The 27,975-nt window shown below is 37.4% G+C and overlaps 1 protein-coding gene across 1 annotated transcript; it reads left to right on the plus strand.

The window, feature by feature from the left end:
* The first annotated feature begins 1,716 nt into the window (after positions 1-1,716).
* fndc7rs1 (fibronectin type III domain containing 7, related sequence 1) lies at positions 1,717-27,946 on the plus strand. Its single transcript, XM_042718910.1, has 41 exons — positions 1,717-1,756; positions 2,013-2,273; positions 2,357-2,617; positions 2,736-3,005; positions 3,252-3,509; positions 4,130-4,399; positions 4,829-5,092; positions 5,244-5,504; positions 6,754-7,014; positions 7,092-7,354; positions 8,159-8,420; positions 8,617-8,880; positions 9,006-9,269; positions 9,549-9,809; positions 11,060-11,329; positions 11,457-11,723; positions 12,852-13,112; positions 13,485-13,745; positions 13,916-14,176; positions 14,321-14,587; positions 15,595-15,846; positions 15,984-16,244; positions 17,286-17,543; positions 17,630-17,890; positions 18,691-18,948; positions 19,137-19,397; positions 19,980-20,240; positions 20,340-20,600; positions 20,935-21,195; positions 21,995-22,252; positions 22,440-22,706; positions 23,536-23,799; positions 23,891-24,151; positions 24,241-24,504; positions 25,365-25,625; positions 25,713-25,976; positions 26,579-26,869; positions 26,985-27,215; positions 27,348-27,394; positions 27,469-27,505; positions 27,800-27,946. Exons 4-39 carry the CDS (start codon positions 2,840-2,842, stop codon positions 27,371-27,373), a joined length of 9,102 nt encoding a protein of 3,033 aa, XP_042574844.1. The 5' UTR covers positions 1,717-1,756; positions 2,013-2,273; positions 2,357-2,617; positions 2,736-2,839; the 3' UTR covers positions 27,374-27,394; positions 27,469-27,505; positions 27,800-27,946.
* The last annotated feature ends 29 nt before the right edge of the window (positions 27,947-27,975 follow it).

A 27,975-nucleotide genomic window follows, 5' to 3' on the forward strand; every position in this document is an offset into this window, starting at 1 on the left:
TCTGCTTTCCCTTATAGCTTCTTCTTAATGGGATCAGTGAGACCGAGACAAAGACACTATTCCTTCATTATCTTTCTCTTTAAAGTACCAGCACACACTGTTTTAGGCACAATGATGAATTTTGATAGCGTAACATTCTAGTGCTTTCGGCATCCCCAGTGCAGCTCAGGAAGCAATACCTCTCATATTTTGAAGTGATGAGGCTCTAGACTATATATTATATTAGAAGAAATAAGATATAGCATTAGCAGTTATGTATTAGACAGGTGTGACCTACGGCCACTTCCTTACAGGAAATTGTAAGCTGAAATAATCCTGATGGAAGAGAAGGGGGAAAAAATGTTAATGACTTACAGAATAGATCTGAAATTCTTTCAAAATGTATCTCTCTCTCTTGCTCTCTCTATATGATTTGGTAAAAAAAGAAAAAGAAAAAAGAAAGCTAAATAGCTTTTTTTAGTTTTGCATCTGTTTAACTTTTATTGGCAAATTAACTTCACATGTATGATCTTTGGCCACTAGTTTGTAATTTCTATCATTATATTAGCCAATATTCAGCTTAAGATGCAGATTAAAGAATTAAAAAATGTAAAAAAATAAATAAATAAATAAATAAATAAAAATTGTTAAAAACAATGGCGTTAAACGAATAACGCTAAAAAACTCCCCTCCATTACACTAAAAAAATCTCCATTTACAGTATTAACTGCTTTTCAGTTAATGTACCATTGTGAATTCAGTGAAAGGTAAATGAATAACTTTATAATAAATGCTTTACTGAAAACAGTCATCAATCCAGCTGAACTGATTCAATTCACTTGCAACCTTACAAGAGTCAAATATGCTTATTGGTTTCAATCAGTATTCATGTCAATTATTGGGAAAACAAATTCAAAAGACCAACTCATTCACAAATCCAATATATTAAGACAATATTAAACCAGTATTAAAGTGAAATAATAGGGGAAATATGTTCATCCAGTAATTTAATCTTTCTTTTACAGTACACCAGACTGCTTGAGGCAAGCCAGTACAAGGATGGGAATTTTACTCTTTCCATTATCCTGAGCCTGTTTTCCTGAAACCTAATGACTAACAACCTATCCTATATCACTTACCAGTCAAAAATAATCCTAAAATACCAGTATGCTCTTCATTTAAACAAATTATAATTTTAAAATAATTATTAAAAATATGGTGTATATCTAGAAAGAACTAGTGTCAAAGTTTGTGGTCTTAATTTGTCAAACAATAACCACTAGATCCCCAGCCTACCCTTTACCTATTAAAACACACACACACACACACACACACACACACACACACACAACAACACACACACACACAACAACACACACAATAACCACTAGACCCCCAGCCTACACTTTACCTATTAAAACACAGATACTCAGATGATGTCTTCAGCCCAGAGGCATCCACCTGCCCTCATTCTGGATGCACTGATTGGTTCTCACAGAGCAGGTATACTTGCACCGTACCACAAAAGATTTCAGATTCTCTCCATATTAGCAAGTGTATGTCTCATAACTTACCTGTAACTTATTAGCACCTTACACATCAAATCAGAGATGCATCTTCCAGGGACACTGTGCATCTTTGTAACGCTATTTTCAGTGACACAGGTATTTATTAATCTGTCAAAAAATATGTTTTATTATTATTGATTTATTGTTCACTTATGATTAAGTTGTCTATCATATTTGTATTTGTCCTAAGGTTAAAGAAGCTGCTGCAAGTAAGTATTTAATATTTATTTTAGTAATAAGTAGTAGTATTAAGAATATTAATACTATGTAAAATTATGTACCACAGTTCATTAAATGGTTTTAATTTACAGAGATTTTTTTTAACTAAATAGCAAAATTAACCAATAAAATCTTTAGAAATGTATTAACTTAAATATATAGTATTAATACACACTATTAGAATTTAAAGTGACTATATTAAAGTATTATAAAATACCTAAAAAAAAATGTTTTTGTCTCCTCCAGGCTGTAACATAACATCAGTATCATCACCAACTGCATCATCTCTCCTTGTAAAATGGAACTATTTTACAGGAGCGACAAACTATATTCTGGATGTCAGGGCTGTGAATGCAAACAACACAGCACCTATCACTATTACACTCCCTGTGTCCACTGTGGAGCGACTGGTCCAAGGCTTAAGACCGGGACAAATTTATCTAGTGACTTTTAAAGTGTTTGTGCTCGATTATGTAGCATGCATCGACTCCCAGACAGCACAGACAAGTAAGTAATTGACCCACACAGATCTTATTCAATTTCTGAACTTGTTACATTTTTAATTAAATTAATTTAATTTGTGCGTGCAGTTCCTGCCACCTCACAAATAACATATTCAAAGGCAATATCAAGCACCTCGATCAGGTTTGAGTGGGCCAGTGCGCAAGGAGCTGACAAATACATTTTGGTGGTGAATGGAACTTTCCATCCTGAGACTCATAACCTCACATTCACCTCGCTAAGTGGACAGATAGACAACCTCCAGCAAGCCACCTCGTACAGCTGTTACATTTATTCCGCCAATTCCGCAGGACTTGGCGCCAAGAGCCTTGTCAGAACCATCAGAACATGTAAGTCTACTCAGTTCTTTCCAGTTTTGTGCTATTTTCATTACAGCAGCTCTGCTAACCTGTCAATGTAATCTTGCCTTTCTATAATTGACTATTAGAAAATATTATTGTTCCACAGTGGTGCAGCCACCAGATAATGTGGCCGTGAGCGAATTAACACAGAGCTCGGCTCGCGTAACATGGAACACCGTCTCAGGTGTCCTGCTTTACCAGCTTTCAGTGATGGCCAATAACAAGCCGGGATTTCCCCCGGTTCTTAAGAACGTCACTGGTACCGCTGTGAATATCTTAAACCTGGAGCCGTGTACAACATACACAATAGGGGTTGCATCTATCAACATGTTCCTTGAACCAGGAGAGTTCAATAATGTCACCTACACAACTTCCAGTAAGTCAAGAAGAAATAGAACATTTCAGAGTGAAACCTTTGAATGAAATCATAAAGCAGTAGATTTATGCCTTGATGTGTTTCGGATGCTTCTAGACTTGCATAACCAAGACTTCCTTTAAAAAAAAAAGGCCAGATTCTAGTCCAGAATAAATACTAAGCATAAACCAAGCCTAGAAACCAATGCTGGTTTTTGCAGCATCTGGATATGCAGATCTATAACATATGACTTCTTGTTTATCTCAGCCATTGCAACAGTTTCCTCCATCTCTGCGGAGTACAGCTGTATTACTTCTACGGCAACGGTTAGTTGGGGTGCGGTATTTGGTGCCACGTCGTACCGTGCCGTCATTACAGATGGTCAAGGCCGGTCACTCAACTGCACCTCCACCAACACCACCTGCCAGATCTCGAATCTGATCTGTGGAGAACGGTTCGCCGTATGGATTACAGCCATCAATACCTGTGAAAGCACTTCCAACGGCAGCTACATCTTTGAGACAGGTAAAAATGTCTTTTCTCAGTGGTAATGCTCACACCTGATCCAGTCCTCTGGGAGGTGAGCAGGAAATCCTGTCGTGGTGTAGCAAGTCTGAGGGGGAGCACATCCAGGAATTCCTGTCATGTAGATTAAATGGGCTTTACGTTCTATTGAGGCAGATATTTTTCTGGAAGGTCATGCAGTATCAGGTGGCAGAGTCCTTACTAAGCCCTTAAGTTAGTAAATCTACCTGCCTTCTCTAAGGTTATCTTTCTCAGGTTGTTTTTATCTACTCTCCACCCAAAAATGAAAACTCTGTCATCATTAATCAACCTCATGTCTATCACGTCTTTCTTCTGCAGAAGATATTTTGGAGTGATTTTGTCCATAAAATGAGTCAATGGGGTCCAGTGTTGTTTGTTTTAGACCCTATTTACTTTCATTGCGTAGACAGAACAGCGGTTATTTTTGAAAGTATCTCCTTTTGCATTTGAAGAAAATAAGTCAAACAGGTTTCAAACAATACGAGGGTGAGTAAATGATAAGGGCTTTCATTTCTGGGTGAACTGTCCCTTAAAACCAAAAAGGAATTGTATATTTCATCAGCAAATGCATTTCTTTTCCCCTTCTCTCAAACTAACAGCACCATGCCCACCCAAAGCGGCAAAAGTGTACCGCGAGTGCTCCACTAATGTCATCTTGTTCTCGTGGGAGCCCACCAACAACACGGCTTATTACTTCGCCATTGCTGTGGACTCGGATGGCCTGGTAACTGAATGCGTCACTGTGGAAACCTCCTGTTATTTCACAGACACTGTCTGTGGTCAAACCTACAGCTTCTACGTCAGCGCCATCTACTCCGGAGGACTAGACTGCAACAGTGGAAACACAGAGGGTGTAGTGGTCAAAACAGGTGAGTTGGTCATTTTGGTAAAAAAAAAAAAAAGATTTTCCATGGGACACAAAATTTTGCAGTTGTTCGTGTTTGTGTGTTTGTTTGGGTTTAGAAGCAATTTAAAAGACAATTATATTATCAATTTAACAGCACTAACACTATTGGATGGGAACATTATTTGAATTGAATTAAAGTGGATTATGACACCAACTCTCCAATATCAACACTGTTATTGAACTGAACTGAATCAACTTTGAACTGACTTTAGGTGAAAAAATTTGCTACTTCGGAGCTGGATTAAACTACAACATTAACTGTTATTTTCCTGTTTATTAATCTGAAGCTCATTTGAAACAATCTGTATTGTTTGAAGCACTATATAAAGTGTCTTGACTTGTTTTAAATATAAATCTTAATTTTGGCCCCCTCTGTCTCCTTACCCATGAGCCCCATGTTTGCCGCAGAACATCTACACGATTGCAAACTGTAATAGCATCAGCAGTGCCATCATTACTTGGGATGAGGCCACAGGAGCCGAGGCCTACATTGTGGAGGCGCGCGGTAATCGTAAAGATTTCTACAACTGTACGTCTGCAAACACAAGCTGCACGCTAACAGATCTGGATTGCGGAGAGAGCCTGAGCGTGTGGATTGTTGCTAAAAATAGTGAATGCACTACTGATTCTGTGCTGGGAGATGTGGCAGAGACAGGTGAGTGATTCTGGGTATTGTGGTAATACAATGGTATTCTTTAAATTGCAGTATATATAGTGGTATAAGAATATGCACTTACAACAAAGTACTGTGGCATAGTATTAGATGATGATACTATACACGATGTCTCTTTATCCTCCCACTGTAGTTCCCTGCATACCTCAGAACGTGTCTGCTGTGGAGACCTGTAGTTCAGACTCCGCCTCTCTTACATGGAACTATGCCAATGGTGCGATCTTCTACATCGGAATGGCGACGCACGTGGATGGCACAGTTCACACCTGTGCTGCAATGGCGGCAGAATGCACATTTCCAGACCTGCGATGCGGCGAGGAGTATGATGTGTTTGTCTTGTCAACTAACCTGAAATGCAACAGTTCTGAGAGTCAACATATCACCCTGCAGACAGGTAGCTGCACAGATGATCAAAAAGAATGAATAAAATGGGCCAGATATTTAAAATGCAAAATTATTGATCAAGTAAAATACAAAAAGTTGTATGAATAGAAATTGCTAGATATTTAAAATTAATTTCTTTATCTAATATTATTTATAAAATAATGTGAAATCTAAAATAAAAAAGGGGGAACGGGGGCCAGATAATAAAACATAAATAAATAAATAAATAAATAAAAGGGGTCAAATATTTAAAATGCAAATAACCAAAAAGAAAAGAGGATGATGAAAAGGGGACTTACATTTAAAATGTAAAACAAAAAGTTAAAAATAAAAAGGGATGAGCAAAAGGGACCAGAGACTAAAAAAAAGATCTAAAGCAAAAAATAAAAGGGAACAAATAATTAAATAAAAAAAGTGTAATAATGATGATGAAAAGGAATAAATAAAAAGGGCCACATATTTAAAAATACAAAAATACATTTATAAACGTGTACAATATATTTATATAATAAAAACTGTGTAAAGTTTTTATTATATAAATGTATTATGTGTAAAAAAAAACACACACACAAAAAAGGTAGGTATTAAATGACAACGGACATCTAAAATGTAAAATTAAATAATACGTAAAATAAAACATAAAAGGGGATGAATAAAAGAAGCCAGATATTTAAAATGTAAAAAATAATATTATAAAATAAAAAATAAAATGGTATGAATAAAAGGTTAGATATATAAAGTTTAAAATAATTAATACAAAGGCCCAGATAAAAAAGTAAAATAAAAAATAAAACAGGACAATTAAAAGAGATGAGATATTTAAAATGTAATATAACAAATAATTAAAATCAAAAAATAAAATGGGATGAATAAAAGTGGCCAGATATTTAAAATGTATAAAAAAGGATAAAGAAAAAGGGACATACTTTCAAAATGTAAAATAAAACAATAAGAGAGGATGAATAAAGGGGCCCAGATGTTTAAAATATAAAAATAACATGACAACAAAAAAATGTTACAAAATGGTAATTTTATCTTTTTAAAAAATCTCATACTTAACATTTTATATATTAATATGAATTTAAATTTGGTTTAAACTGTCCCTTTAAGCCAAAAAGGAATTGCATATTTCACTAGCAAATTCATTTCTCTAAAATATTTGACAAAAGTGTTTTACTGTTTTTATACTTTTATATAAAAGTAAAAACAAATTAATTTTTGCTATATACCAAGTAAATCTGATACATTCTCCATTGTAGCTCCATGTGCTCCGGTCAGCGTGGGGGTCACTAGAGACTGTGCAGCAAATCACGCAATCGTAAGTTGGCAGGCCCTTCAGACTGGGAGTCTGTACACAGCAGTACTGCAGGATGAACATGGGCCCACAGTTAATTGCAGCTCCAGCTCTAACAACTGCACATTCGCAAACCTGCTCTGCGGAATGAACTACAGCGTCACAGTCACAAGGGATGATGGTCAATGTGGAAGTCTGCCATCCACACCCATTCAGATACAGTCAGGTAACAGTCATGTGAGCATGCATGCGTGTTTGCACAGAAATAACAGACCTTTGAAACTGACTATGTATCTCCTTTAGCTCCCTGCGACCCTCAAAACATCACAACTGTGCTCCAGTGTGACACCAACTCGGCCAACGTGACATGGGCTGCTAGTGCGGGAGCTAATGGGTACACAGCAATGGCAACAGATGGGCAGCAGCAACGCTTAGCTTCTTGTCACTCTTTGGGGACTTCCTGTCAGCTGACCTCTCTGCCGTGTGGGATGAGACTAAATGTGACTGTCCAAGCTGATGGTGCCACCTGCAACAGCAGCTCTCAACCTAAAGCTGTAGTGGAAACAGGTGTCAGCTCTCATTAACATTTGCTAATTTCAGTGATTCATAACAACATGTACAGAAAATGTGGTCCTTAAATACATTAGATATATGAATTTCAATGCATAGATAGAAAAAAAGGCATTTGGTGGTTTATTTTATCCAATTCTATACATAATACACACACACACACACACACACACACACACACACACACATATATATATATGTATGTATATATATACGGGATCCACATGTATTGCAATAATAAATAATAAAAGAATTATAATAATACACTACCGTTCAAACGTTTAGGGTCAGTAAGATTTTAAGGAAAGAAATCAATAATTATTAAGTAAGGACACAACACTGAATAAATGACCTTATGAATTTTCTACTCATCTGAAAGAAATTTCTGAAAAATTGTACCTTTGTTTCTGCAAAAATATTGAGCAGAACAACTGTTTTTAAAACTGATGAGACATTTTTCTTGTGTACCAAATCAGCATATTAGAATGATATCTGAAGGATAATGTGACATTGAAAGAATAATGGCAGCTGAAAACTCTGCTTTGACATCACAGGAATACATGTAATTTTAAAATATATTCAAATAGAAAACAGTTATTTTAAATTAACTAAATAATATTTCACAATATCACATTTTTTAAATTGTGGTTTTCATTAAATTAATTCAGCCTTGGGGAGCATAAGCATAAACTTCTTTCAGAAACATTTTACTAACCCTTAAAGTTTTGAAGAGTAGTGTATTTTTATATAAATAATTTTTATATAGCCTATATTTTCATATTACTCCCTCTTCTCTTCTCGCTCCCTGCATTCCCACCAATGTCGCTGCTGCTCTAAACTGTACATCCAACATTGCTTCCATCACCTGGCACAGTGCCCTTGGTGCCACTTGGTACTTGGTAAAGGCAGAAGGCAACCAAGGGTACAAGACATCCTGCAACAACACTGTCACAAGCTGTGATATCCCAAACCTGCAGTGCGGCCAGGAATATTCCATCACAGTCATGGGCATGAATGGTGACTGCATGGGCCCGGCTAGCCAGCTTGTCAAACTTGCCTCAGGTATTGAACTCTAGCTCATAAGTGATAATTAAAGATTGCAGCAACAAAATAGTTTTCCAGAACTATTAGCAACCACCCAGAACATCCTAGCAACCATATAACAACATCTTAGCAGTTTTTGCATGGCAAGCACCATTCAGTAAATGTAAAAAGATATACTGCAGTTTGAGGTGTTAACATTTTTGTCATGTTGCAGCACCATGCAACAACACTGGCATTCAAGCCAGTCTAGACTGCAGCTCCAACTCAGCACTCATTTCTTGGACACCAGGCAATGGGTCACTAAGTTTCGATGCAACACTGCAGTCTTTTCAGGACACCCAACAGCACAGCTGCTTCACCAACGGCTCCTCCTGCAGCATCAGTTCACTGCCGTGTGGTCAGCACTATAACATCAGTGTTACAGGACACGGCCAGACCTGTTCAACCTCTTCTAAAACCTTGGTCACTCTTGACTCAGGTATAACATAAAATAACAACACATAGTGCATTTAGATTAAACTCTAATTTGGTGATTCTTCTGGCATCAAATGATCCATTGTGCTAAAATGTTCTGATTTTGTGCATGCATCTTTTCCTTTCCAGCTCCATGTGTTCCCACTCAAGTCAATGTGTCATTATCCTGTGGGTCGGACACTGCATCTGTTTCCTGGGCAGCATCTAGTGGCATTGTTTCATACTATACAGTAACAGCAGTAGATGATATTGGACATACGCTAACCTGTAACTCCAGCAGCACTTCCTGTGACATCAGAGGCCTGGCATGTGGTCAGGCGTACAACGTGTCAGTCACAGCTATGAGTGTGGACTGCACTGGGCAACGTAGTGAAGTGCGTCGCATCAATACTGGTAAGTATTTTCTCTAAAATTGTATTTTGCATACTGCAAGTTTGTAGTGTTTAAATCCAAACCGTTTAAACTATAGTTCACAATATTATTCTCTATAGCACTTGAAATTTGAATGTTGCTAAAAAAAAGAACATTTTTACTGAATAATTCAAGTGCTTTGACGACAGTACTTCACATATTAAATGTACTTGACAGCACACAAAAGATTCTGCCGAGAAAGATTTGTTTTTAACCTAGAATATTCTTTTAAACATGCTAAAGTGATACTTTGTCTCCCAGCACCCTGTGCTCCTCAGTCTGTGGTCAGTCAGCACTTAGACTGTCAAACAGGTGATGTTCAAATTAGCTGGCAGTCGAGTAAAGGGGCGCAGATCTACTATGCTCAAGCAAAATCTACAGACAAGACCCTGGTGTGTAACTCCACCTCCACCTCCTGCACCATCCCTGCACTCGGCTGTGGGCAGACGTACAATATCACTGTGGTTGCAGAGGCCAACGGCTGTAGCTCCAATGTCAGTGCGATCAGTCAGGTCACAGCAGGTACAGTAACATTTGAACAAACTGAAGGCCTCCATTCTAAATAAATATGCACACAATTGCTCTCAATCATACGTCTAATATGTCAAAAACAGCTCCATTAATCTTTCTTGTCACATCAAATTTAATTACGATTTACATGAATCACAATATTTTCAATTTAAAACAGCAGAATTTGACAAAAGAACAGTATGCATAATGGAGTGCCGCAGAGCAGCATCAAGAACATCAAATATTGTGAGGAACAATCTAGCCATATCTAATTTTTGGAGGGGATGTTGTACCCTCAATATTCATGGTGGTTCCAGCACCTTGTTCCTCATATCAAAAGCCACACTCTACATTTCTTAAACTTTAGGTTATGTCACAATACTGAAGTGAAACGGTTTGCAAATACAGTTTCATGTTGACTTTAAGGGATAGTTCACCCAAAAATGAAAATTACCCATGATTTACTCACCCTCAAGCCATCCGTCAAGCCATAGTTATATTAAAAAATGTCCTGGCTCTTACAAGCTTTAGACAGTGAATGGGGGTTGATAAGAAAAATATTCATATTTAAAACTTTATAAACCTTAATCTCTAGTTTACGCTAACTGTCAAATGCGTATTATCGAGAGAGTGGTGTTGCAGCAGATGACATAGGCATAGCTTAAGCTCCAGTGAGAATATGTTAGTCCTGCGAGAACCAAGTTTTGTTTACAGCAAAGGAAAACCAGTCTCCTCTTGGCTTCTATCGAAATCCTCTGACATTTTTATTTACATATCCTCATTTTGTACTTTTGTACATTTTGTTTAGCTCTCTCCCCTGCGCTTCCGCTTTAATCACTTCCCACTGGAGCTTATGCTACTTTCATCCTACATCATCCGCTGGAATGCCACTATCTTGTAAATGCGTACGACAGTTAATGGCTTAAGTTATAAATATAGATATTTTTCTTACACAAACGCAACCCCATCGGAATCACGTGGAGTACTTTTTATGATGGATGGATGCACTTTTTTGGGCATTTAAAATCTCGACCCCCCCCCCCCCCCCCATTCACTGCCATTATAAAGCTTGGAAGAGCCAATATGAATTAATGAATTCATCTGAAAGCAGAAAGTCAAATTCACCTAGGATGGCTTGAGGGTGAGTAATTCATGGGGTAACTTTCATTTTGGAGTGAACTATCCCTTTAAGAGTGAAATGCTTACTACTGGAGACATGCAGAATAATATTCTCAGCATATGTGTTTCTGTTTCCTCTTTAGCCCCCTGTCCACCTACTTCTGTCGCTGCTGTTTTGGATTGCTCTACTAACACAATCTTGGTGTCTTGGAGCTCCTTGGCCATTTCCGGGGTTCATTACACAGCAAAGGCCATTGGCCCATTGGGGCCCTCTAGTGGTGTGGAGTGTAACACAACAAACTTGAACTGCACTCTTGCCCACCTGCAATGTGGCAGCCAATACAACGTCACTATCACTGCTACCCAAAACAACTGTACTAGCAAATCCAGCACAGAGTACTCCTTCATTACAGGTTAGGAATCAGGAATTGTATTAAAAATAATATTACCATAATGATAGTCATTAAACTCAATTTTTGCTAATGCACTTTCATATTTAATAATCTGTTTCCTTTCACCCTTCTTTACCCTCACTTTCAGCTCCATGTGTGCCAGTTCTGAATGATGTGGCTCTGAACTGTAGCTCAAGGTCTGCTGTGGTGAACTGGTCTAGTTCAGGGTTGAGTCTAGGTGCATTTTCGGTCAGCGCAGTGAGCACTCAAGGTGAACAGCTGGGCTGTGGTGTCTTCAACAATGGTGCATGTGTGGTGGATGGACTGCAGTGTGGACAGACGTACACGTTCACTGTGAATGCAACGCAAGGCCAATGCACAAGTGCTGCTAGTAACACACTGCAGAGAGAGACAGGTAACAAAACCTAGTTTATCCATACAATGGAAGACACTGTAAAGAAGGAAAGACAGATTCTTTGGAAAGATACTTTCGTAAAACAAAGAAATAATCTTTTTTTTTACTAAATCACAGCTTAATCACTATTAGTTGCTAGCAGATATTTCTATTTGAGTGTAGGGCTGGATATTGACACAGATTTCATAATTAGATTCTTATTCACAAGCGCTCAATTCAATTTAATACAGATTCTGCTTTGATATCAGGTTAATTTGAAATATTCAAAATTTTCTCTCAAATAAAGCTGTAAACTATGCAGGGAACACTTTCACTTGGTACATCACTAAAATGTTTAATATTAAAATTAACAACAAAAATGTAACAAATTATTAAATTGGATTGCTATTCATTTATAGATATAATGATCAACACTCAAATCTGAGTTGTACTCAAACATTTAAATTGTACATAAGGCAACTTTCCAATAATATAATTACATAACATTTTTTTTACTCAAATCCCTTGTTTAAATACAATCATTTAAACATGGCTATCATAACAGCTTGTTGCATGACATAATTTATGTCTTAAATTAATCTGTTAAAGTAATTATGACATCACTAACAGGTAATATACAATGAATATATAATATAGAGTACACATATTTCACACAATGCTCTTCTCTAGAGTTTTTTTCTTGCAAACTATCAAGCTACAGACACTGAATGACTTTGCTAAGGTAACATTACACTATGTTTTCAAGCGGCTTTATTTTTTGCAGTTCGAAACACTGGTATATTTTAGAAATCTGTATTTTTTTTTCAACATATTTTCTGATTATCATTCTTGTTTATTTCATGCTTATAACTAGAGGTAAAGAGGAAGGCATGATTGCTTTCACACTTGCCACATGAACGCAGCGGCTACAGCGATCTGTCATGCCACATGATGATGTCAAAATGCTATTATTGTTTGTATTTCATGAATGCCATATAGCAACACCACAGCACTACCCAGATAAAAAATAAATAAATAAAACTGATTAAAATCTAGTTACTTTTAAAAATGTGTTTAATGCTTCTAGTGTTGCAGAAATTATATACTTAACATTCACCTTTAAATGGCATTATTTTCTCTTCTCTTCAGCCCCATGCCCTCCACTGAATATCCAGTCCATAATGAACTGTGGCAGCAACACAGCGAGTGTGTCTTGGTCCGGCGGCAATGGAGCTCTGTCCTTTATGACGACAATGGAATGCTCTAATGGACAGACGTACATCTGCAGTACCAATGAAACAGGATGTGACATCACTAACATGGCATGTGGACAGACATGCACCGTTAAAGTAGTGGCAAAGGGACATTCCTGCAACAGCTCTGCAGGCACTGGATCACCTGTCATAACAGGTAAGAGAAATGAATTCCTGTCATTTTGAACATAATCATTCAAAAATCTGGGGTCAGAAAAATGCATACTTTTATCAAGCAAGGATGCATTAAATTTACAGACATTGAAGTGACAGTAAAGACATTTATAATGTTACCAAAAAATTATATTTTAATTAAATGCTACTTTAAACATAATTTCCACAAAATTATCAAGCAGAACAACCATTTACAACATTAATAATAAGAAGAAATAATTATCGAGCATGATTATTTTGGATGCGATTAATCATTTAACAGCACTACTTATCTAGCATGCAAGCAGGTCTCTGAATATTCCTTTAAAATAACAAGTCAACCATGTACTCATTTTGTTTTCTATAATTTCTCCAGGTCCTTGTGTACCACAAAATGTTTCGGCCACTGTAAGCTGCAGCAGCAACATAGCAACAGTAACCTGGGGGAGCAGCCAAGGGGCGGAGCTTTACACAGTGACAGCCAGCAGTGCTAATGGCCTTTCAGCTAACTGCACCTCACCATCCACTTCCTGTGACCTGTCAACTTTGACCTGTGGAGAGTCTTACACGATCACAGTGAAGGCAAAAGGCAGCAACTGCAGCAGTGGGAACAGTGCGCCTGTTCAAGTTCAAGCAGGTTTGTTTCATATTTCATATCATGATTCTTTTTAAAGCTGAAGATTGTATTTATTTAGTTAAACACTTTAGTTTATCAAATTCAATAAAGTCTAATAAAAACCATAAACTGCAAAAGAAAGGCACTGAATTAATTAACACTTAAGTTTTACCTCGCTTCTTGTGTTCTAGTGCCCTGCACCCCAAGTAATGTCCTGCCCACCGTGGACTGTGTCACAAAATCTTTAGTTGTATCATGGACACCTAGTGCAGGAGGACAGTACTACACAGCCACCTTGCAGGACAGCAATGGACTGTCCACCACCTGCCAGTCTACAGGCTCACAGTGTAACGTGACAGGTCTCAGCTGTGGTCAGCTGTACCACGTCAATGTGACAGCGTCAGACAGTCTGTGCAGCAGCCCTCCCAGTGCTACTGTGAACACTGACTCAGGTACATAGAAACACATACAAATACTTGTCTATATACTCTATATTTTATATACACTGCAAAATATGTGTGTGTGTATATATATATATATATATATATATATAATGTAAAATAGATTCTCAGAGTCTCTCCTGCTTTTACCCATAGTTCCCTGCGCAGCCAGCTCCATCAGGGCAGTGTTGGATTGTCAGCTGGGTACAGCCACTGTGTCATGGCAGTACGGTGCAGGTTCTCAGGGATACGCTGTCTCTGCCTTGGCACCGGTGGACAACAGGGCTAGCTGCACATCCAACAGCTCCATCACGCACTGTGAGCTGAGCGACCTGCAGTGTGGCAATGAGTATACGGTGAAAGTACAGAGTTTGGGATACACGTGCAATGCCAGTGCACAGATGACTGGCTCCCTGATCACAGGTGAGGTTTAGTCAATCTGATTTGCTTGTGATTGAAGTTTTTTAGCTGAGACTGTTAAATCGGTTTTGTAAACGATTTGGTTCTGCCAGCGTATTTCTGCTTGATTGAAATAGACTGCTCCATTCAACCATTTTATGTACACTACCAGTCAAAAGTTTTTGAACAGTAAGATTTTTAAAGAATTCTCTTCTGCTCACCAAACCAAGATCAAAATTAATTTGATCCAAAATACAGAAAAAAACAATATTATTGTGAAATAATATTGTGATATAATATTATTCATCAAGAGTCCTGAAAAAAATGTTTCTTAAACAGCAAATCAGCATATTAGAATGATTTCTGAAGGATCATGTGACACTTAAGCCTGGAGTAATGATGCTGAAAATGTAGTTTTGATCACAGGAATAAATTACGTTAAATATATTCAAACAGAAAACATTTTAAATGGTAAAAATATGACACAATATTACTTATTTTGCAGTATTTTGGATTAAATAAATGCAGGCTTGGTGAGCTGAAGAGAATTCTTTAAAAACATTAAAAATATTACTGTACAAAAACTTTTGACTGGTAGTGTATATATCATTCATAGCTGAACATTTTTAAAAATAATTTTACTCAATATAAAATATATTTATATAATGTTAATATAAAATAAAAATAATTATATAATAAAATATAATTTTTAATATAAAAATAATTTAAAACATTACATATATTAAAGTCAGACATAATTGTACTACAGAATGTGCACATAAGGCTATAGTTTAACTTTTTGAATAAACATGGTAATCTCCCATCATATTTTTTTGTATTAATTTTACTTAACTGTAAATAAATTTAAATTGAAAACAATTTAAATTACAATTTATAACAGGATATTGAGATTATCTAGAAATGTGACACAATATGCATTATATGTTTTTTAGATAAAATATGTATCTTGTACATATGTACATCTTCTACATAAATGTATAAAACTCATATCAGTGATCATATCACTACAGGTCCATGTGTTCCTCAGCATCTGACAGTGCACTACAGTCCTTCCACTGCTCTGCTGTCCTGGGACGTCACTAAAGGTGGCCCCAACTTCACAGCAGACGCTGTGACCCTCGAGGGCCTAACAGTGACCTGTGAGACCTCTAACACGAGCTGCACCTTCCCACACCTGGACTGTGACCAGATCTACAACATCAGTGTGACGGCTCACAACAGTGTCTGCAGTGACACTGTGACCTCTGATCCTATCAAGACAGGTCAGTCATGTGACCACTGATTTCAAAGGAATGTTCACCCAAAATGAAAATCTGTCATTATTTACTCACCCTCATGTCATTCAAAAACTGCATGATGTGCATCTTGAATCAGTGTCATTTACTTCATGTCGTTCCAGAACCCTGTCCTCCTCAAAATGTCAAAGCTAGCCTAAACTGCGCAACCCTCAGTGCTGCTGTCTCCTGGGAGCCTAGTCAGCTGGCAGTGGGATATGTTGCATTCCTGGAAGGCGGAAATGGTCATTCCACTTCCTGTTGGACAAATCATACATACTGCAGTGTACCTGATCTCACCTGTGGAACAGTGTACTATGTCAGAGTCCGTGCCATTGGTGAGGTGTTCAACAGCTCTGACAGCACTGGGGTCAACATGACATCAGGTCTGTAAAAAAACTAATAAAAACAAACAATATTGTGATGAAACAAAAATAATTTTTCCTGTCACAGCAGATTTCTCTAGTACCAAAGGCTGAAGTCTAACTTATACCAGAACTAACCATGTTTCTGGTCTTATTTTTCATGATTTATTGCATGTGTACATTGTTTAAATATGTTTTATTTAGAACCATATATTTCATGAAAAATCCACTTTAATATTATATAACTGTGTTAAAAGACTAAAGACACTACTAGACTACAGTTTGGAATATATATTTATATATATATTGAAAAATCCACTTTAATGATATATATATATATATATATATCTATATATTATATATATATATATATAAATTTTTTGAAAGAAGAATCCTTTAATCAAAAACACAGTAAAATTACAATTATTATTACAATTTAAAAATAACAGTTTTCTATTGGAATATGTTTTAACATGTTATTCCTGTGATGCAAAGCTGAATTTTCAACATCATTACTCCAGTCTTCAGTGTCACATGATTTTTCAGAAATCATCCTGATATGTTGATTTGTTGCTCAAAAACATTTCTTCTTATTATCAATGTTGAAAACCATTTTTGCTGCTTAATATTTTTTGTGAAAACCATTTTGATGAAGAAAAAAGTTAGATGAACATCCTTTATTTGAAATAGAAACCTTTTAATATTATAAATGTCTTTCCTGAGACTTTTGATCAATTTAATGCATCCTTGCTGAAATGTATACATTTTTTAAAAGTCTTACTTACTTCAAAGTTCTTAATGGTAGTGTATGTATGGTTAATAAGAACCATTATTAATAACTGATCACCAAATCAGCATATTGAGGGGATTTCTGAAGAATTCTGAAGCTGAGAATTCTACTTTGCCATTACCAGAATAAAAAATTATGTGTGTGTGTGTTTATATATATATATATATATATAATTCCAAACTTTTGACTGGTATTATGTTTTTCAAATATACTATTACTATTATATTATACTTTAAAATACAATTTATTAATTATACTTCTGTATTTTTCAGCACCATGTCTGTCCACCAGTGTGTCTGCCATGATGGACTGCACAGATTCAGTTCTAGTGTCTTGGAGTGCTATTGCTGGTGCGGAGAATTACTCTGTGACCGCTTTGGGGTCAGAAGGTCAAACAGTCTCCTGCTCAACCAGTCAGAACCACTGTAACATCTCCTCCCTGCAGTGTGGACAGCAATTTAACCTCACCTTCAGCTCTACGAACCAGCAGTGCCAAACGACCTCCACCACCAATGTCACATTCCTGTCCAGTGAGTTTGCAAAGCATAATGTGTAGAAAGCGTTAAAAGATGAAGTATACTAATTAGGGTCCAACTTTTCTGTGACCACCCTGCAGGACCCTGTGTACCACTGCAGCCAGTCGTCGATAAACTGTGTGGTAACAAAATGTCTGTGATGTCTTGGGAAGAGAGAGAAGTAGTTGATTACTACGTCGCCCGAGCCATCAGTGCAGCAGGAGAATACCAGCTCTGTAACTCCACAAGCTCTGTTTGTTCCTTCCCTACTCTGGGCTGTGGAGAGACCTTCACATTCACTGTCACCGCCTACAGAGGCCACTGCCAAAGCGACGCCAGCGCACCTGTATACCTCACTACAGGTACAGCAGTATGCAGAGTAAAAAATCCTCAGATATCTCATCTTGGGTCTTTAATCAGAAAATTATTATTATTATTATTATTAATGATGATGATGATAATAATTATTATTAATACTACTTATAATAATGCTAATAAAAATGTATTTTAATAATTTATTTAACATGTATTTTATTACTATTAATAATAATAATAAAATGCATTTGCATATTTATTTAATTTGTTAATATTTAATTTTTACAATTCATTTTAACTGTTATTATAATTAATAATAATATATTATATAAATAACGAATAATTATTACAATAGATATAATAATAATGGTTGTATATATTTTACGTTCATATTTTTATAATTAATATTTTATTTAATTATTGTTATTAATAATATAAAGTATTACCAATATTAATATTATTACAGATATAATAATAATAATAATATGAAGAAGTTGATATATTTATTTTTATTAGTTAGTTATAATTTTTGTATTTTATTGTTAATATTTTTAGACACACCCCTTCTCACTCTCTGTGCCTTATTACCCAGTATTTAAAATTATTATAAATAATTATATCATTTGTATATTAATTTTTTATTGTTAATACTTTTTATTTTTCTAATTCATATTTTATTTAAATATTGTTATCATTAAACATATAATAATATATATATAATAACAACATGTTTGTATATTTATTTTTATTGTTAATATCTTTTACTTCTAATATTTTATTTATTTAAATGATTAAAAAATAACTTTATACAATGCTGCAAAATAACAATCGCCCTGAACTTCTCCAGATCCTTGCAAACCAGAGAATGTGTCTGCTCACGTGTCATGTGACAGCGAGACGGTGGCGCTTGACTGGTCAAAAGCCAAAGGAGCGTCATTCTACATTGTGATGGCAACAGGGAGTCTGGGATATTTCGTCGACTTTAACACTACTTCTACTAACCTGTCTGTGTCACTGCTCTGTGGACAAAGCTACAACGTGTCTGTCCAAGCAAATAGCGATACCTGCGACAGCCCACTGAGCATTCCTGCGGTTTTCAGACTCGGTATGTCCCTGAAATTAGACATAAACCTGCTGTGCACTAAACAAAAATCCACATCCTTAAACACACAAAGGCAGTATGCAATTTCCTGTTATTATAAAAAAGAGAATTCATTGCAAATAATTCTGTTATTTGAATGAGAATGGTAGGAAATGAGTTAACCTTCCTTTGTAATGTGTGTTGTGATCCAGCGCCCTGCACGCCCCTTAATCTCGTGACATATTTCGAGTGTGACAATCAGTTGGGTTCTGTCAGCTGGGGCCCAAGTGATGGGGCGAACATGTACACTGCCACAGCAGTGGGTGAGGATGGACACACACACCTGTGTGTTACTAATGGGACCAGCTGCACCTGGGAGGACCTGCACTGCGGTGAAATCTATAACGTTACAGTCACTGCCAATGATAGCCGCTGCACGAGCGCACGCAGCAACAGCACCACCATACACATGGGTAAGACCAGACACTCTATAGATGAATGTACCAGCAGTCTGCATCTATTCTGTAGGATGAATTTAAGTAGTTTAAGACTAACATTACATACTTATCATTTCATGATAGTTAAATTAAAAAAAACTAAAACAAATGTATGACTATGTATTAGATAGAAGATTGCATTAGATAAAAAAATAAGAAAAGATCAAAGCAAGAAGCATTCACCTGACACTTGCATTTATATATGTACTGTTCTATCTATCTATCTATCTATCTATCTATCTATCTATCTATCTATCTATCTATCTATCTATCTATCTATCTATCTGTCTATCTGTCTATCTATCTATCTATCTATCTAAATTTATATATTCATGTGTGATAAATCAACTCATTTAAACCACACAAACTATGCATTTTCAATTAATATTTTTAGTAAACACATTTCCTCAAGTTAGGGTTAGGGTTACAAACTAAATATTATTTGAAATAAAAGGCACTTTATGATCTTTCACAATACTCTGGCATATTCCATTATTGTGTTTGCAAACAAACGTCAGGGGAGTTTTTAAATCTGTGCTATGTTTTCTGCCTCTTTAGCCCCATGTGTTCCTCAAGCTTTGTCGTCCATCCTGGACTGTGGCACAGGGGTGGGCTCTCTGAGCTGGGCTTCCAGTGCTGGAGCTGAGACATATGAGGTGGTAGCAGTGAATGAAGACGGGAACACGCTGGCATTCAGTACCAACATCACCAGTGGCCACTTATCAGAGCTGTTCTGCGGTAAACAGTACCAGGTCACAGTCAGAGCAATCAACAGACAATGCAGAAGTGTACCGAGTTCACCTGCTTACCTGTCTTCAGGTAATACAGAAACACTGATGGCTTGACTCTTTATACAGTCTGTTGAGAATGACCCATATCACAGATCTCAAATGCTTTTCCTGTTCTGTTCTCCTCTAGTTCCATGTGTTCCTCAGAACGTCGTATCTGAGCTGGACTGTATGTTTAACTTCATAAATATAAGGTGGAACATCAGCCGCGGGGCGGCGTCTTACCTGGTGGTCGCCAAGGGACCTGAGGGTCCAGTGACTGCCTGTAACACAACAGCGCAGGAGTGCAGACTGCAAACACTGCACTGCAGCTCCTCGTACAATGTCAGCGTTATTGCAGTAAACCAACAATGCAACACGTCAGGAAGCTCCATCTTACCAATAAACACCGGTATAGTCTCCAGTTTCATATCCTCTGCTCTCTGCCTTTATCTCTGTTTGAAAAAAAAAGATTAATTACAACTAAGCATGCAAATAGATGTAAGATAGAAAACAAATTACAATTCATTATGCAAATATTATTAAGTCAGAAATTCAGTGAGATTTTTTATTTTTTTTTAATTGGGGATTTTCAAACTTTAATCTTAAATTTCCTTTAAATAGATTTGATATATAATGAATTATAAATTCTATAAATAATTCTGAATTATATGCAGAAGTTTAATACCTAGTGTTAAAGTTTAAACGATTTAATTTAGTCTTTCTCCAACCTTTTTTCTTTGCAGTGCCATGTGTACCTACTCACGTGCAGGGCAGTGTTAACTGTACGACTGGAGCTGTATCCATCTCCTGGGCCCCAAGCTTAGGGGCCATTTCCTATGCTGCGGTTGCTCAGACTAGTGGTGGCTACGCCTCAGTGTGTAACAGCACTGGAACAGCATGTGTCTTCTCAGATCTGCTCTGTGGGATGAACTATAGTCTAACTGTCAGCGGCACTGACGGGACCTGCAGCACTGCACCGAGTCAACCAGTCATGCTGAGTACAGGTACCTGTACCTGAAAAACAAAAAATACCATCCACCATAAATGCAGCTCAACAGTTTGGGGTCAGTACCATTTTATGCTTTTGAAAGAAGTCCCTTATGCTCACTAAGGCTGCATTTATTTGATCAAAAATACAGTAAAAATCATAACATTGTGAAATATTATTAAGATTTAAAATAACTTAACACTTTCTATTTTAATATATTCTAAAATGTAATTTAATCCTATGATAGCAAAGCTGCCATTACTCCAGCCTTCAGTGCTACATGATCTGTTAGAAACCATTCTAATATTTTTATTATGATGATTAGCAAATGTTTTTGTTTATTTTTATTTTTATTATTTTTTTTTGATGGTTAGAAAGTTCTGTATTCATGTGAAATATAATTGTCACTTTTGAAAAGAAATTTGCCCAAACAGATCTGACCCCAAACCTTTGAACAGTGTATTTTAGTACAATGATACATATATGACTTTGTTTATTATTTTAATTATTAATTATTTTTTGTTCTTAAGGGTAAAAAAAATGAATTTAAATTATATTTTTTTGTTCTTAATGGTAAAAAACACATCTAGATAGTGTTTTATTAAATTTGTAGGAATGAATGTATTAATTTTTAATTTTTTTTTTATTTTTAGGGTGAAAGAATTTTTTTGATGTTCATTATTTAGAAATGTGGTTCCCAAAATTACTGAAATTAATGTTTAATTAAATTCGTAGCAGTTACTTTTACTGGCCTTAAGTACTAAATTTATTATTTTGTTAATTATGATAACTGTTAATATTTAATTTCACTTCAGTGCCCTGTAAGCCACAGAATGCTAGCGCCCAGCTCGACTGTGACACCAACTCTGCTGTTGTAAGTTGGGAGCTCAGTGATAACGTCACACGTCACACAGTCCAGGCTGTTGGTTCTGATGGACATCGCATCGACTGCACCAGCTCCGACCAAAGTTGTGCATTAGCTGGCATGCGCTGTGGCCAGAGCTATAACGTTACTGTCACTGCCTTGGATGGAGTATGTGACAACATCAACACACACCTCATGCTGAAGTCAGGTGAGTCTGCTGATTCTATTGTGCAGCTGATCACAGAAAAGCCAAGATTTAATCCTGTATCTGATTTCAAGTCGAATGTGGGATATTCCAATGACCATGCAGGTGTATGATTATTAACACTAATAACAAATGTGTATGATTATTAACACTAATAACAAATGTCCTTGCTGTTCTTGCTCTCTTTCAGCTCCATGTGCACCTAGTAATGTGCAGACGTCTTTGCATTGCGACATCAGTGGTGGTGTTGTGTCTGTGTCATGGGTGCAAGCAAACGGGGCGGAGTCTTACATGGCTGTGGCCGTGTCTAATGATGGTCATTCCTACTCTTGTAACACCACCACTGCCTCCTGTGATCTGCAGGAGCTGCAGTGTGGCCAGATTTATAACGTCTCTGTCTACTCACTGGCCCATGGCTGTGGAGGCGTGAAGAGCACTATGTCTCAGGTGCAGACAGGTATGTGTGTGAAGATTTTACTTACTTTATCAAGAAAAGACAACTGTATGTCTTGGTATTTAATGTTTTAGTCCTATTCAAAACCAGTAGTCTCATCTTGAAGCAGATAATTACATAAGAGATCTGAACACTTCAGTTCAACTTAATTAACCATCAAATATATAAAAGCACCATATTGTATTTTTTGTTGTCATATATATTTCACTGGAGGTTTCTGTCAGCAACAGCAGTTGTAATTTAATTTGATCATTTTCCATCCACTCTCTGACATAAAGGTAAATCTAATGAAGTATTTAAAGACCATATGCAAAACACTTCTCACACCAAAATCAAAGAAGAAAATACGAAAATATAACATTATTTAAATGGTTAAGTATCTATATTTTATTGTTAAATATGTTATATGATTAAAAAGGTTTAATAATATAGTTAGGGGAACCACAAAATAATCTGTTGAAAGTAAAACATCGCATTATGCGAACAGGAATTTTTTGTACATTAATTTTAAAAGAAATTCTCCTTAGTTAAAATGCCACCATGCAAAAGTTTTGAAAATTTAATTTTATTGTCTTATTTCTGAGGCAAAATATGAAAAGGAAATGTTTTGTAAGATTCAACCTTCTTTAGAAATAAATAAGCTACTATATGTTTAAGACTTCTATGACTAACTTTTTGCACGTGACATGAGCGGCATGCTAACTTGATGTAGCATTGTGGCAAGAAGCACACCATCGTTGCTATACTGGCTTACCTTATAGTTTCCTGCTGATGTAGTTAGTACAGCCCCACCCTTCAATAACATCCTGGTTCCTTCTTTCTCTTTTCTCAGCTCCATGTGCCCCCCAGAACGTATCTGCCATTGTGCAGTGTGATTCAGGGTCTGTGCTGGTGAGTTGGAACCCAGCAGTGGACGCCAGCCTGTTCAAAGTTGAACTTGAGTCTGAGAGCACTGGTGTGATCTCCTCATGTAACAGCACAAACACTCAGTGCTCCATCACCCATCTGCCCTGTGGAGAGAGATTCAACCTCAGTGTGGTGGCACTGAGAGGCGGCTGTCAGAGTCAACCAAGCAGTGACCATTCCATCGCCTCAGGTTGGACACTAACACAAGAATACATTCTCAAACAGATTTCAATAGCTATATTAACCTAATGCACTTCATGTCTGACTTCTTCTCTTTACAGCTCCATGTATTCCGCAGGGGGTCAACGGTACTGTGGACTGTGTCACTAACTCTGCATGGGTATCATGGGATGTAGCTAATGGTGCAGAGTCTTACACAGTGCTGGCTGTAGGGGAGGACGGTCTCAATTCCACCTGTAGCAGCTCAAACTCCACCTGTAATGTACCTGACCTAGGCTGTGGAAGGAGCTACACCTTTCACGTCACTGCCTCAAATGCTGCATGCGTGAGCCCACCCAGCAGCAGCTTTCAGCTGGAGACAGGTAAGTACACCAGCGGTAGACAGGTTTAGCCCTTTTATCTGAGACTAAGTGTATCTCAGCCTTAAAGTATGTATTATATCTCTCTCCAGCACCTTGTGCCTTGTCATCCATCGTGGTGGTGGCTGAATGCCACAGTTCTGTTATCATGGTACAATGGCAAAAAGCTTGGAGAGGAAATTCTCTCTACTTTGCCACAGCAGAGGATCAAGACCTTTCCATCCTTTCCTGCAATAGCTCCGCTTCTTCCTGCAACCTAACCAATGTGCAGTGCGACAAGGAGTACACTATCATTGTGGCTGCTTCGGCCAACAAATGCAGCAGCCTCCGCAGCCCACCCTACAAGATCAGAACTGGTACAATCATTGATATTACGCCAATCATTAATATTATACCAATATGATGTTTATTTTAGAAAGCAATCCATTAGAAATCAATAACTATACATAAGCAACCATTACTATTTTTATTGCTCCAACTTGGGGTTGGGAATTCGCCCTTTAAAGAGGTCCGCTATTACTTTCTTAGGTGATGTGACTTAAAATTTTTACCCAGTAGATAAAAAAACAAAACAAAACTATTTTCTTCGAATTTAAGAAGGGACTTGGGTCAAACCTAGGGACCACGATATCATGGACACCTGGGGATAGGCTTTTTTGACTTATTTTCTAGTCACTTAGCAACCGCCCAGAAACACTAATTCTAACAACAGTACTATACACTACAACATCTGCATTGTGGGACTTTTCTAGTTAAAGGGTTAATTCACCAAAAAATGAAAATTGTGTCATTAATTAGTCACCCTCATGTCATTCCAAACCTGTAAGACCTTTGTTAATTTTCAGAACACAAGATATTTTTGATGAAATCTGAGAGCTTTCTGACCCTCCATAGACAGACGTCATTTTTTTAGATAAATCCAGATATGTGCGGGGAAAACAGTGTACGCACATTTTTATGCCCAATTTGTGCATACACACCATTCATGAGTTGTACAATCTCATGGAGGACAACCTTCCAGTGGAGTTTAGTTTCTGCCTGGAAGTTCCTAGTAATCACACAGACCTTGATGATATAAGGTTAGCTAAACTCAAAGGAAGGTAGACCTCCAGGAGCAGGACTGGATACCCCTGATCTACAGATCTATCCATGTTAGATTTGCTTTCATTACATTAATATTCAGGTTGTTCTCATTTCTTCATTTGATCATCTGCAGCACCCTGTCAGCCCTCATCAGTACAGGCCGATACAGACTGTCAGTCAAAGGATGTGTTTGTGTCATGGAACCCATCATATGTGGCACAGTCGTACCTGCTTACTGCAGTTGGCAGAAATGGAGACTTGAAGACGTGCAATACCTCGGACAATAACTGCACGCTAACCGATCTGCATTGCAGCAACATCTATGAAGTGTCCATTTTAGCCAGTAATGAGAACTGCACCAGCCTGCCCAGTGCTAACGTCACCATCAAAACAGGTAAGAGAACACAAACTATTTTCCTTTAAATTCTGTGAGCAAGGTTTATAAATTGTGTAAATAATTATTGCCATGTGTTTATTCTGGTGCCGTGTGGTCCAGCCAACTTAACTGCAACCGTACAGTGCGGGAACAGTAGTAGTGCCTCTTTGTCCTGGGTGGGGAGTACAGGGACGGTGGCCTACATGGGACTTGCTCAGTCAGAAACCGGCACAACAGCCTACTGTGAAACCACACACACATCTTGTACTCTGGAGGGCTTAGTGTGCGGCACTGTGTACAACTTTACAGTGCAGGCAACAGATGGCTTCTGCAACAGCTCCTTGAGTGAACCTCAAACTAAGGGAGCAGGTACAGTCATCCTCACGTCACAATAATCTGCTTCCTTTGAACTGATCTGCTTGTATTTCACATGCTAACCAAGGGCGTTTCAAACTACTGCTTTTGGAGTGGACTTAAAATTTTGGTTCAATTTATTGGCACGTTTTCTGTACCAAAAGAACCACACCTCAATTTGCTTTAAAACAAAGGTCTAGAGAACAGTTCAAGTCCACTCTTGTATGGTTGTCCATTAGTAAGAAATTTGACCCAATTTGCAGATCCGAATCACTACTTCATCAATTTGGTTAGCAGTTACTTGCATTAAGAATGTGTCTACGAATCGGATATAACATGAAAAAGGGCATCTAGAAGAAGAGAATCCAACTTGGCTTCAGATCAAACATGAAAGCCTAACAAGTGCCTGTAGCTTTCTAGTAATCCTGAAGACAATGATGAGCTGGGTTAGGTGCATTTGATTAGGGTTAAGGCTGGACAGTGAGATTTGTCCATCCCTAGTATTTGGTGTTGGCAAATTCATTGTGAAGACCGATATAAGTGACATTTTGGTTCTGCTGCTTTTGGATCCCAACTGGGAAAACAGGTTTTAAGTCTTGTTCACCTCTTTCCCTCAGCTCCATGTCCTCCAGCTGGATTTAGGGTTGTCCCTCGTACAGTAGTAAATGATACTCAGATCTTGAGGGCGTCTTGGTCTACTGTGAATTGTCCTAATTCTGAATACCTCCTGGCACTCACGGGCAGCATTCAGGGCAACGACCAAGCACTCTTTGACATCACCTCCTATTGGACAAGTCGCACATTCTTCGAAGTGCCTCTCCCATGTGGCTCCACCTACAGCGCAACCATCAGTGCGAGGAACTCTGCCGCCACAAGTGACAAGTCTCCTGCTGTCACTGGAACCACAGGTGCATAATGTTCAGTCACCACAGTACCATCTTCTTACCATACTTAAATGGGAAATGAAGATTCTTAAAATGCAAAAACATCCATAACTCATCTGTTCATGTTTCCTTCCCCCAGTGCCTTGTGCCCCTCTAAATGTGACGTTCTCTGCATCATCAGCGGTAGTGGCATGGAACGAGTCTCTATTTGCTAAAAACTACACTGTGTATGGGGTTGCTTCCTCTGGTAGGACGAATCTCTGCAAGACCTCACAGCTCCTCTGCTCTGTTACCAATTTCAGCAGTGGTCACATTGTCGTAACTGCCCAAAACTCTGCCGGGGAGAGTGAAGACTCGGTGCCTGTTGTAGGTAAGAAGGTGATTTTAGAGAACAAGAATCAAACATCAGATCAGTGGTAATTTCCATGAAAACATATTTGTCAATATGTATCTTGCTTTGGTGAAAGTCCTGTAACCTTTAATCATGTCCATCCTTTGGCAGTGACAGCAGGTCGCAGGAGGAGGTGAAACCTGACAGGTTTGAGAAAGGTGAGTTGATGCTCAACAGCAGAAAATAAAGAACAAGTTATGAAAATTCATGAGATTTTTTTTTTTTTTTTCAGATTAATTCTCAAAATGGAGAAATATACTTTAGTTAGGGTAAATGGTTTATTGAACTTAACACACACACACACACACACACATACACAAAAAAAAAGATGAGACCAACATTGGTGTTGAAGAAACTATGAAAATATCTTCTCCAGTGGACCAAAAAACCCTATTTCTGTCTGACTCTGCCTCATTCCACATGCAATTAAATGATGCCACTTTTTCTTTGCTTTTAAAGATTCATCCACAACAGCTCCTTTCCTTAACATATTTACAAGCCACAGAAATATTTTCCGTCTTAAAATGGTTTAAAGTATTAACCCTTGACTCCCTCTACACCAGGCCTGACCGACCCTGAGAAAATGCTCGTCTCTCATCGCACTCAAACTCATGCCTCTGTGAATTCCTGCACTTATCTAAGAATTCTTGAAACGCTGTGATATTTAACTTTTGCATGTTACATATATTCTGGTTCAAGGTTCACTTTTTTTTAAAAAACAATATTTAAGGGTGGAATA

Source organism: Cyprinus carpio, chromosome B2 (genome assembly GCF_018340385.1).
Source record: "Cyprinus carpio isolate SPL01 chromosome B2, ASM1834038v1, whole genome shotgun sequence".
Classification (NCBI taxonomy): Eukaryota; Metazoa; Chordata; class Actinopteri; order Cypriniformes; family Cyprinidae; genus Cyprinus; species Cyprinus carpio.